The sequence below is a fragment of the Lipophrys pholis genome (assembly GCF_963383615.2).
Source record: "Lipophrys pholis genome assembly, chromosome: 1".
NCBI lineage: Eukaryota > Metazoa > Chordata > Actinopteri > Blenniiformes > Blenniidae > Lipophrys > Lipophrys pholis.
This window is the reverse complement of record NC_137635.1, coordinates 1,781,525-1,794,621: the sequence shown is the minus strand read 5'-3', so window position 1 is coordinate 1,794,621 and position 13,097 is coordinate 1,781,525. Positions and strand designations below refer to the sequence as shown.

Below are 13,097 nucleotides of genomic sequence, written 5' to 3'. Positions count from 1 at the left end.
AATCTATTTAATAAGGCTTGCCAGAAGTCAAACTTGGCATGTAAATGCGGTGGGGATTAAATTTCATCGGCAACCAAGACTGTAACTGATCGCCTGCAGACAAAGGGAGAGCCTGCCAGTTTTTTTTTTTTTCTCTCACCCCCTCCTCCCTCCACTTCTCTTTTCTCCCTCCCTCCTTTCCTCCGCTGCCTGCATTTTGCCTCGTGATCCCTCCCTGGCTATGTGGAAGGACAGGGGCAGTGCAAGAGTGGTGCAGTACAGAGTGGGGAGGAAAGGGAGAAAAGACAGGAAAGGAGAGAGAGAGAGAGAGAGGAAGGAGGGAGGAGGATGGAGACAGAGGAAGAGATAAAGAGCAGCAGCGAGAGGGAGAGCAGGAGGAGGGAGGAGGAGGAGGAGGATGGAAAGGAGGACGAGAGGGAGAGGAATCTCAAGGTCAGCGTGAGGACAGCGTGGTCCTCCGAGTTGGACAGAGACACAGCCGCAGTCACCTCTGTGCTAATCAGCCCTTCGGCTGGCTGATGAGGTGTCAGTTAGATGTGTGTGTGTGTGGAAAACCTTTCCCTTTGCTTTTCTGGCTGGAAATTGAAGGGCTGGTTGGGCGGAGAAGCAGTGTGTGTGTGTGTGTGTGTGTGTGTGTGTGTGTGTGTGTGTGTGTGTGTGTGTGTGTGTGTGTGTGTGTGTGTGTGTGTGTGTGTGTGTGTGTGTGTGCCACTCTGGGTGTAAGCAGGCTGACGTGCTGCTTGTGGTGCCAGTAAAGTGCTTTTCTTTTTTTTTCCTCCCTCTTCCTGCTTTCGCCTCCTTTTCTTGCATATTATGCTACAGTGGCTGAAGCTGAACTCAGCTTTTCCCTGCAGCGAGGGGCAAGAACACAACTGCCAATTAATGCTATATGCAGTGCGCCAGCGTTAACGGTGTGAGGCTTTCTGCTTCAACTTGCTGCGCCATTTGACGTTTTAAAAAAAAAAAAAAAAAAAAAAAAAAAGTGGGCTCGCTGTTTTCCTCGGGCGTGGCTAACCCCTCGCCGGCGAAGGGATTGTGCTCCTAGCACAGGGCGCGAGCTAACAGCGTTCCCCAGCTGTGATCGGGTTTGTGACCTAACAGCTATGCAGCTTGTGTCTCATTGGGTGAGTTTTGTGTATCAGGCCAGTTGGCAGAGGCGAACGTCTCCTCCGCCTATCCTTGGGTTATTTCTGACCATCTGTGCCCAGTCATTAACAGGCCTTTTCACAGTCAATTGTCTTGTTCGTCTCCCCTCTTCTCCATTTTCTGTTAAATCTCACAGTGCATGACCACCACAAGATGGACCAAGCACTACTACTTTGGGGTTTTTTTTTTTCTAATATTTTTCTTCTGAATACAAACGGCATGCCTTAGGAAGAGGCCATATTATTAGCCAGGGCTAAGGAGAGCCGTGCAGACATAGGTTAATTCAAAGTGGCATCATGGAGGACGCATCAAGCAGGGAAGATCAAATTACAGGGCAAAGCGCTCAGTGGTAAGAAAAACAAGCCAGTGGTATGCTGCAGAATGTGTGCGTGCAAGCTGTGTGTGCTTAACAGCAAATGTATGTGTGTGTGTGTGTGAGAGAGAGACTAGAGAAAGAGAGAAGGGGGGAGGCAAATAAGACAGCAAAAGGAGAAGGAAAAAAAGGGGTGGGGGGTGGGGGGGTGGGGGGGGTATCCATAGAGGGCCAACGGGGGGATGGGGATGGAAGAAACGGGGGAGAAAAAAAAAAAAAAAAAAAAGGGTGGGGGGGTGGGGGTGGGGGGGGTCTAACTGGGCCAACATGCACACATCACCCCCACCAATTAGAGTCACTCATCTGCCCTTCCCACAAAACATCACCCTCCATTTCTGATGTTTACAATCGTTGGGAAAAAAATAACTGTCCACATAACTGCAGCGGTGACGGCATTCAACCCCCCCCCCACAAAAGAAAAAAAAGAGAGAAGAGATATCCTCTGCCTGAAATGCGTTTAGCCATTCCTTCTTCCCCCTCACGCCTTTGTTATTGGTCTTTGTGCAACGATTTGCCTAAGGACCCAGATTTCCTAGCAACAGCCTGCCACCAAACATTTGGCAGGAGTTCAACACTCTCTCTCTTTGTGAGAAATGGCAGTGCTGCCTCCCTGCTTTGCGTCTGCCACCAGCCCTGCTGCTGCCGCCACGGCCGCCGCTGTTGCTGGATGAGCCAGACTGGCTGCGAGAGCCCTCTAATAATTCTGTTTTCATCCAATCACGCCACATAGTTTCAGGCACCTTGAGAGCCTCTGCCAAGAATCATCAATCACCTCTTTAACACACATGCTCCGGCAAACACCGACGTATTTGCGAGCAAATAACATGCTAACATACACACACATGTGCACTTTTCGGTAATTAAATTTACAGATTAGGGTGTACAAGGCCGCGTGCACCACCCAGCAGTGTGTTTAATGAAAATCAACAAAGCACATTAATGCACAGCTAAAGGTTAGTACAGTGAGAGTGAGAGGGAGAAAATGTACAATCTGGCTGTAAATTGGGTAAATACATCTGAGTGCTCTCGACAAGGTTAATGGAGAGAGGAGGCCTTAGTGAACACCGGTCTAGACACGCCGCACAGTATTAAGTGGGAATAGCTGTGGCAGTGTATCTGGCTAAGTACCTTAGAAGTGCGAATGGGACTCTAATAAAGCGAATGATCCCCCTGTTTTGACAAAGAGGCCCAGGAGGGATGCTGAACACCACGTTTTAGATTCCAAGCACTGACAAACACCCATTTTGTGGCCCTTCTATCCCCCCCTCAAATCCCACGGAAGCTTTTCCCTGCGCGCAAGACTGTCGGATGTGGGCAAAACCCAACTGCCAATTTGCAGAGGATGTGCCATGTTTGCTAATGCAAAGCAGAGGCGAAAAATGAGACCACACAAACTCTGGAGGATGGACTGACTGATCTGCTTTCTGGCACAAGCACTAACGGCTTTTATTCTTCCTTTTTGGGTTTTTTTCCTTCCCTCCCTGTGTTTGTTTCTGCGACTGGGCGGCTAATTATGAAACCTCCGTCATTATTGCACTACAGTGCACTCGTGTTTGGAGGGCTTGTGGGCATCGAGGGGGGGGGGGGGGGTGGGGGGGGTTGAGGATTTCACTTGGGAAGATACGCCAAGGAGCATGTCGATGGCGAAGACCGCAACGGTGATTTATGCCGATAATGAACTGCTTAAAGACGAGGAATGCAGAGCAATTTCAGGGCTATCATCTTGACTCGAGATCAGAGAAAATGTTGATCTGCCGGAATCAAACATAATCCCAAACAGTGAAACACGAGCATGGCAGGCCATCCTACTCCAGAAGCTGCGAGTGAAGACATTACCTCACCAGTGGAGGCTCAAGTGTGTGTGAATGTATAAGCGCACATCTGTCCTCCTCAATCTGTGCGCGTGTTTTGTCTGTGAGGGGGAGATAGTGGGGTGGTGGGGGGTGGGGGTGGATGTGGGGGTGGAGGGTGGGCGGGTGGGTGTAAAGCCGAGTGAACTTGCTTAATCAATTTTCACACTTTCACAGCACCTGTTGGCTTGTCTTCACGTTAAAAGAAATGAATGAATGCATTACGTGTTGAACAATTTCACAGCGCGCCGCAGCTTGGTGCACAAAGACGAGGGGAAAAATAGGAAAAATGGAGCTGTATTGTCTCAATAGGTAACATAGCTCATCTCACTCCACAAAGGATGAATGGGTATATTGACAATGCGGAAGGCGTGCAGAGGCATTTCCTGAATAAAGCCTCTTAACATTTTGTCCTCCTCTGGCAATGGAGTTGGGGAACAGTCATTTCGAATGGAGAGGGTCTCACTTACCGCAATATAATAGACCTTGGCTTTCTCCACCAGCTCCCAGTTGCTGTCCAAGTCCAGGTGTTTTTCCTTTTTGTAGCAGTTTGCCGCTGCCAGGTTAGCAACAAGGGACCTGCCGAGACAGACCCCATAAATCTTCCGCCTCGCTTATCATCCATCTTAATTTCATCTCAAAAACATCCTTTAAAAAAAAAAACAACCTCCTAGAGTTTCTTTTGTTGTTGGCTGATATAAAAAGATGATAATAGTTTCTTAGAATGTCAGAGTCAGAGTACAATAAAGTCATCTTAATACATATATATTTCAGTTATATCAAAACACGCCCCAAAAAAGGACAGGATTGGAAATGAGGCGAGGTTATTTTAAGGCCAACTCAACATTATTCATATTATCATATCACCCGGGAAAGTGGTCCACAATTAACAAGGGTGGCAAAACAACAAAAATGCATTACTAAATGAACCCTCGAGTCGAGTAGTGAGTGGTGGGAGCCGGAAAGTGAAGCAGGTGGCATTATCTTAACATAGCTCATTAGCCAGTCCTCGTGTGCCGTCTCTTTATGAGCAGGCCATCAAAATGAGTGCAACCATCATCGCTACTTAGGGGAAAACTGTTAGGCGACCATATGACAGGAGGGTGTTGCTGCAGGAAGGGGGTCTGTTCTCACATGGTGAGAAAAAGCTGCTCGCCGTGGTTAGTGTCAAAGGAAAGAGTAACAGTGCGCTAACTTGATCAGAGTGCGGTGACGAAGGCTCCGATGTGACAGCAGGATTGGGACTGTGTTTGACCTGAGCCGCCGTAATGGACTCGAGAGGTTGGAACGAGCATGACAGACAAAATGAGTGTCATTACTGAGGAAGTCCAGCAGACATGAGCACAGCAGAGCGCTATCAGACAACAGATAGACCTAATGATGGTATACATTCAGGAGGTAAAACCGGAATGCCACAGTAAGCAGGTCCACAGCAAAGCACTCAGAAGTCCTGCAATATTTACGAGAGCTTGCAAATTCTTTCTGAAAACCGGTTACTCTTGGAATAATGAGTCTCAATTTTACCAAATTCTACTTTCTCCCAAAGCCTTTTTTTTTTTTTTTTAACAGAGCAGAACAACAAACAATGAAGCTACTGAATATCAGTAAAATGGACTTTATTAACCAAAAACCTGTCTTTAACCAGCAGTGTCCCTGACAGACATACTAGATGGGGCTATTATAATAACAAGAGGCCTTGTGCATGCATGTAGAATTATATTTGGCTTTCTGGATGTGTATATTTACATGTGCATATCGATAGTTGTTTGTCTGTGAGGAGGTTTGTTTGTGCAAATTTAGATTTATGAATAACAGAATGTATGCATGTGTATTTGTACACATGTAGTACAATTTGTATGTGTATAATGTTTGTTGTGCGCCGACAAAGAAGTGTAAATGTCCCCGTTTTCACCTCCACCACAGACAGGCCTCTCACCTAGCAGGATTTTTCCAAGTAAAGTTTGTTACTCTCCTGCCGTTACAGAAATGTCTGGAAAAAGAGTTTTCTTCGCCCTCACATATTGTAACGTTATGTTTTAATCACTGAGCAATATTACTGTGCTATTCAGTGTTTTAAAGGTTGTACAGCAAAGGAGACAGTCCAGACCAAAATGCAGTCATTGCCTGGCAGTCTTTATCAAGGGCAAACAAAACCCACGTTAAGGACAAACATCTATTAAGACAGGACAGGAGCAAAATCTACTTTTATAATGACAGTCAACTGGAAGGCCGTCCTTAAATGGAGGTGAGGACATTTACAGTCCCTTAAAGGCACATATGCAACAAATCACACATGTATATCACGCACACATAAATCTGTGTATGTACAAATTACAGACATGTACATTTGTCGATTTATGTGTGTGATTGAATTTATAACTCTCCACATGCATGAACAAGTAATTGTGTTAGTATTTTAGCCATATAGGTAAACAAAACAGATCCAAATATCTTTTAATCTCTTTGACATTCCGCACCATGATAAACAGTTAATGTTTGATCCAACAGTAGTGGCATGACAATAACTACAGGAAACCGGTAGATCGATTATGTTTTGACCTTCTTGGATGTAATTTTAGCATCTCAAACGGTTCCATATACATCCTGATAAATATTCAACGATAGCTCTCTTTTTTTCCTGCGATAAGGACATGCACATATAGTCTCCAAAATGTAATAAATTCAGTGTTTTTATTTGGAAGGAATGATCAGGTGCAAAAAGATTTTAACGTTTTCAAACATTACTCAGTTTCACATCACAGCTGGTATGGAGCGGTCCAGCAATGAGAATCCACTTGAGATTTTTGTGTCACATTTATCACGCTCGCAGTGTGTAGAGGCCTCAACACCTAAACTATTTGGTGTATGGAGCCGGTTGACTGTGGTATATGGTGCTGAATGTCATGGTGGGAAGTGCTCGGTTTAGACTTGGATCTGGGGAAAAAAGCAAGTGATTGAAAATCATCTTGTAAAAACAAACATCGCAAATTAACTACATTTGGAAAGTCTTGCAGATAAAACTAAACTATTTCAAATATCTAAACATGAGCAAAAATCAATATAACTGCAGGGGACCACATATTGAGTTTTACCAACCGTACACATGGAAAGAGTGAATACGTTTAAAAAAATATGTATGATGATTTAATCTATGGGATCTTGGCAGAGTGGAGCTCAAACTGCCAGAATAGAGTGAGGGAGGTGGATTTTTTTTTTCTTCTTTGAAGAGTTGCACTAATCAAAGCCTGGAGCCTGTGACATACTGGCTCCAAATCCTTCAAAGCCATCACCCCTCCAATCTGGCCCTGCCGGCGACCTTTCCTTTGGCCTCCTGAGCTGTCTGTTAAACACCTGTAAGAAATATTACAGAGCTCGTCTCTCTGAGCACGGCACCTGACCTTTTCAGGTGTCAGAGCCCGCATCAAACAAGCCCACTAAGAACATTCAGCAGGGCTGGCTCCCGGGGCGGTCGGGGTCCAGTCGTTGACTGACTGACAACTCCAGTAGCTGCAGAGGAGGGGAGTGTTTAGAGAAGGAGGTTATTGATCCACACCTGGTCCATCATGAACTGGAGCCCTTCCTGTTAGTGATATTTGTGTGTCTCGGCACGGGTTTTGACCTCTGCTCCCAGACGTGCTGATGATAATGCAAGCGTGGGAGTCGCCAGAGATGCTAAGGCCCCTTTTTACAGTCGAAAAGGCTGACAGGTGAGAGCTGGGATAGCCCAGGCATCCCTAACACATTGCTACTGTCAGCCTATAGATGGATGACAACCCACTGGGGCAGCGGAGACCGAGTGGGGGCCTGGAAAAACACGATCAAGCTGTTCTCTCTGCTTTTGATGTGGGAGCTGAGCTATGATTCCCTGTTATGACTTCCAGCCCAGAGAATTCGACTGCCTGCCCGAGGAAGCAAACATGAACCAAAATGACTCCTTCAAACCGGAGCGACAGCTTCGCCTCCTGGTCGGGGGTGACTGAAAGGTCGCTAACCTATTGTCTCCGTTGATGCACGCCGCGCACGTGCCGGTGGGCTCCTCGTTTTGCTCGTAATAGTGAGCGTCGACGTGGGCTTCTTCGGCCTTCTTCTTCAGGATCTCCCCGAAATGGTCTGTACCGATGCATCCGAAGAAGGTAGCCACCTTATGGGGTTCCTGGACCATCCACTGAGGAAGAGCAAATAAAAACCGGTTACAGTGAAGCTCAGTTTACAAAATATAAGTCTGTTTGAAGGGTCAAGTTCAGCCAAGGCAGATGGCACACAAACTGTAGCTTCACGGCAAACATACTGCTTGTGATATATGAGGGCTGTGAGCTGTCGTAAACAACCCAAGACCAATTCCACTCCACACAGAGGCACTATTCTCATCCAAGCACTCCTTCCTCCCTGTGTGCTAAAAACAGTCTCATCTCCTTATTTACACAAACCCCATAATTCAAGGCTTCATCCTTCTTATGCAAACACAGACTGTGTGTGCATGTGTGACAGAGTGTGTACCCGCTACCACAGGACACTCCCCCGAACTGCTCGCTGGCCGTTTTTTTTTTTGTTTTTTTTTAGTTTCGGCAGTCTTGATGTACTCAGTGACTTTTACCTGATGGGGAGGTGGGGGGGTGGAAGGGGGGGGGGATGCTCAAATTCTACAGTGCTCAGGTTTAACCTCCAAAGATTTATTGACGCACACTACATGCTGCTGTTTGCTCATTTTATTGCAGCCTCCTGTTTTGTTGCTGACGGGGGCCCCTTGTGAATGAGATGTTGCTGCTTTTGGGGATGACCTGTATATGTGTGAAATTAATCATTTCACACGGCCAAATAGCATCTTGGTAGGGGAAGAAAAATGCATTTTCATCACCGGTCCTGAGATGCGTCCCCCTGTTATTTCGCAACCCACCTGCCACCAATCCCCCTCTTTAAGTCTAAAGGAGACACCTTCAGATGGGGAGAGGAAATAAATAATCCGAAGAAAAATAAAACTACCCGGGAGAAGCTCAACGTTGGCTGTCAGTTTAAGAAATAAACTGACCAGGACAGGTTTACTTGATTTCTGCAGGTAGTAATTAAAGATTATTTTGATAGTTTGTGAAATTCTTAGGAGCTGTTTGGTACCAAAACGCATCCTTCCACTCCCACGAGACGAGTGCGCAGCTGCGTAATTTCGCTCAAATCAGGAACATGTTGACACAGAACACCGAAAAATTAAGCCATAAGCTAAAATACTGTAATTCTCTATCATCAGCGTGTTTCAATAACTTCTTAAGAGGACTTCGGTTGATTCAAAATGATGCAGTGAGAGGTCACATCACTGGAATTTAGTTTATCTATTAGTTTCTAAGAGTTATCAGTTATAGTTATCAGGCAGGTATTTGGTGCTACTGTATATAAATAAAGTTGAATTGAATTGAATTAATAGAGTCTCTACATTTAGGACCAGGTTGAATATTTTCTTATCTAATAAAGCTTCCATTTAGGGCTGGTTCGGGCCACCATGCACTATTTTCTTGTTAAGTTGCTCCAGGTTTAGACTGCTGGGAGACTTTTAATGCACCAAGCCTCTCCCCTCTCCGTTGTCACTCTCCATACGGCCATTTTTCAGCTTTGCACGTCACTAAAATTGTCTTTCTTGCAGTTCGTCCTCTCTTTCTCTCTCTGTACCTTTCCTGCAGGATCTCTTGACGGTGAAAGTAAAACTTGCGGATTATCTTGATTTAGTATGATAATCTGTTTGTTGTTTGTTGCACTCTGTCCCGGTCCTCTCCTTTTTCTGTCCTCCTATCCCCTAACCCTAACTGGAACCGCAGAAAGTCGCCCGTTCCGGTTCTGCAGGTTTCTTCCCGTTAAGAATTTTTGCTTTTCGCCTCATCTCTGCTTGCTCATGTGGAATAGTTGGGTATTTTTTCTCTGTGAAAGTGATTTGAGAGGACTATGTTGTCATATAAATAAAATTGAATTGAAGTGTGAATGCAGCCATCTGTACCAAACAAGTGGACCGAATCTGCTCAAAAAGTAGGGCCAGGTACGCTTCCAAACCAACGCTGGGGCAGGTAAATTGAAGTGTGAGTGGACTGCAGAGCTAACAGATGTAGGCATACCAAACACAGGATGTAACCGGCTTTGGAATCACTGTATTCTGGCAGTTTATCACAACTGATGTGTAATCTGCAGCAGAAGTTCTTCCATTATGCACATTTTACAAGCTGTTGATGATTTCTGAGCTCGTAAAATTATACCACAAAAATTACTTTTAACTCGGTACAAAATATTACAGGGGAGGTTTTGTTGCAGAATCAGTTTTTCTTCTGGTCAGATGTTAAAAATATATATATATATTTTTTTTTTACTTTGGTTCAAACCGGGATTCTGCCCCACAACTACGAAAACACAATGAACAAGCAGGTATTTCAGTTGAGAGAGAGAAACAGGAATGGCTGGAGAAAAATAAAAGCTGCACACAAAGAGAATATGCAAACTACATTCAAATGGGTCCATAAAATTCGGAGAGTATCTCGTCTGGTATCGAACCAAGGTCATTTCATGGTGAGGTAAGAGTGTTACACCGCTGCGCTGCCTCCTCTTAAAAGATACAAATCCTCATGTTCTCTAGTGGCGACAAATCAGGTAAAACCTTTGTTTCTAATAAAGCAGCTTCTTCATCCTACGGTGGAAAAGATTCAAGTGTAAATACATTTATAATTTCCTACATTTCCTACAACAGCTTTGTGACTGAAGCGTGAGATTTTGTCGGGCTAATTGTAGGTCTAAGATTCTATCACTGATTGAACCGAGCAACAACATAAAAGGATGATGAATGAATGAATGATACCGTTCAGAAATAATGTAAAAGGTATAAATGAACTGAACAAACCCATTATGAGCTGGGATTGATCCATGACCTTAAGTTGGATAAAGCAGTATAAAAGAAATGGATGGATGAACCCGATAAACTGAAGATGAAGCAGATGTGGGTTCGTCTTTTACGTTTTATTTCCAAACCTGTCCTTCTTTGTAAATTTGTTCATAGTAAAGGAGTGATTTCACCGTTGATCGAGTGAGGGTGAGGCTGCTCATTTCCAGGGTCGCCACAGCCGATTATGTGATCCACACGTTGAGGTTTTACACTCGACACGCGTCTTGTATCAAACCTGTGCAGTTTGAGGTGAAAGGCTTTGTTCAGGGACCCACAGCGGTGACCTATCGACGGTAGGATTCAAACCAGCGATGCTCGCTGCCCCCACCTCTCGGTTATGGTTCAGTAACTTCGTCGTCCCCCCCCCCCCAGTATGGCTACGTCAACCTAAATTCACCTCGAGTTCACTTTTATACCTCTTAACTACGACAGGTACATTTTAAGCTGATATTCAGTTAAAATAAATCACAACAGTTGATTCTCTGTTGAAATGCAAATGAATTAATCGACTATTCTAATCAGCACTGCGCCTTGTAAAGTGAACAGTCCCAATGGCTCGTATGTCTGCTGTATCCCTGCTGGCCCACGAGCGGCCCTTCCACGTGTCATCTTGAGTCATAGTTCAGCGATGCCACGCACGCACGCACGCACGTACGCACGCACGCACGCACGTACGCACGCACGCACGCACGCACGCACGCACACACACACACTACCCCAACCTGGTGGAAAAGCACAAACACACAAACAACACACGTACGCACAAATCCGAGCTCTTCTTCCCCAACCTCTTGCTGCAGGCACCTCGCACTTATCAAGGTCACTGGCTCGGGTACACGTCAAGTCCAATCTGATTTTCCCTGCGCTGTGATGAGCTCCGAATCCAAGGTTAGGAGCTGCGGGCTGTAAATAATGACAGCGCGGCCCCTCCATTTGCAAGCCTCTCAGGTGGGAATATAGAGGGCCACTCAGGGGCCTCAGTCCCTCTGATGACAGCATGGTGAATCACAGCAACCACCCACCTCACAACCATGCTCCCTCTTTCTTTTTTTTCTATTTCCCTCCTGCCCTCCTTCCCCACACCTCCATCTGAACTCTCCCACCTCCTCCACCTCCACCTCCTCCACCCTCTCTCTGACCGTCGGCTGTACTCTCACTGCCAGCTTAGCTTGTCATTTTACAGGGTCATTAACAGACACACATACACACTAACATGTGAGCACACGGTGCACCCACACAGGGACAAGGCTGACACACACACACACACACACACACACACACACACACACACACACACACACACACACACACACACACACACACACACACACACACACACACACACACACACACACACACACACACACACACACACACACACACACACACACACACACACACACACACAAATCCTCTCTCCTGCGACAGCATCAAATCTCCCTCCCTTCCCTAAAAAAAACCCGCACCAGCGTTTGCCAGAAGCTGCTCTCCTACTCCAATAAACACAAAGCGGCAATAGATAAGAAGAAAATGTCTTCATTATGATCATGTAAAAAAATGTATCTCGCACTCTTTATCCCCCTCCGCTGTGGCGCACAGGAGCAAGGAGTTATATCAATTCATTTCCATCCCTGGCACCCTGCAGACAATCCCTCTCCATTCCCAGATTATGTGAGATAATACCGCCATTATGACAAAAGCGCGATTCGCGGGGTCGCCGAGAGGTCAACCAACCCTGTGCTGGGTATTCATGCTTAGTCACATCCCAATTATATCGCAGTGGCAGAGGCAGAAATTGGCAAATGTACATCAAGGCGCTTCATTACTGAGGGCCGCTCCAGTGAAATTAAGCAGCAGATGAGACAGAGTGAGATTTGCCCCCAGGCGGCATGTTAGGGAGAGAAAGAGCAAGAGAGAGAGGGTGAGAGAGTGAGGAAGACAGGAAGAGAGAGAGTAACAGATTTTCATGAAGGTGCTGGGAGCTTGTATCTCGCACAGCAGCTCATGTATATTTACTTAACTAGGGAGAACGCTAGTCCCCAAAGATTAATAGGTTCCCATGATACACCAGCAACATATCTCTAGGTACGATTAGATGCAGGCAGAGAAACGAAATACAAACAAGAGGAAAACATCCATGAAAAGCAAGAGTGTGGGGGGGGGGGTGGGGGTGACATGCTACACTTACTCGCTACAGGCAAAGTGATGATAAGTATACATTATGTTAAGCACAGAATAAATCGAGCATTTTGACTTCCAATTTAGCCAAATAATCCCATCCAGCCCTACACACCTAAAATGTGGTGCCCCAGGGTGCCCAGATAGCTATTAATTATGACATCTCGTGGTTGCAAGGAGCCTCACTTGGGGAGCTGACCCCAGCCTGCTCCTCAACATCCAGCAGCTGCCACTCTTCACTTCGGAGGCAGCCGCCTTGCGTGGCAGCTTCCAGGAGGGCAATTACACAGCCCAGATGAGATGAGGCGGCTGAATGTTTGGGACTTGAGTGCTCAGACTGCCATTAGCACTATAAGCCATTACATTCCCTCGCCTTTTTTTTTTTTTTGTCCCCCACCTCCTTTTCCTCCCTCCTCGCATCTTCTCTCCCACTTGCTGCTGTATATTGATGAAGTGGTAATGGGACCTCTACTTAGATTTTCCTCCTGTAAAAACATTGTCTTGTTTCTAGTCTCCCTCAGGGGTCAATGTATTCTCCCGGAGTTGCTGGGAATCATTTCTGCTCTATTAATGATGCAATTCCAATGCAATTCAGATCTACTGAAGACGTGGCACAGCGGGCTTTTTGCGGGGAGTTGATAGA

The 13,097-nt window shown here is 45.8% G+C and overlaps 1 protein-coding gene across 2 annotated transcripts in view; it reads right to left on the bottom strand.

Moving 5' to 3' along the window:
* Nucleotides 1–13,097, bottom strand: part of adkb (adenosine kinase b) — a 122,777-nt gene that overhangs the window by 63,611 nt on the left and 46,069 nt on the right. For both annotated transcript variants that reach the window (XM_080458843.1, XM_080458844.1), the window contains exons 5-6: nt 7,362–7,534; nt 3,840–3,948 (exon numbers count right to left, since the gene is read on the bottom strand). In XM_080458843.1, coding sequence (XP_080314969.1) covers nt 3,840–3,948; nt 7,362–7,534 — 282 coding nt within the window. The remainder of the gene's footprint in view (nt 1–3,839; nt 3,949–7,361; nt 7,535–13,097) is intronic.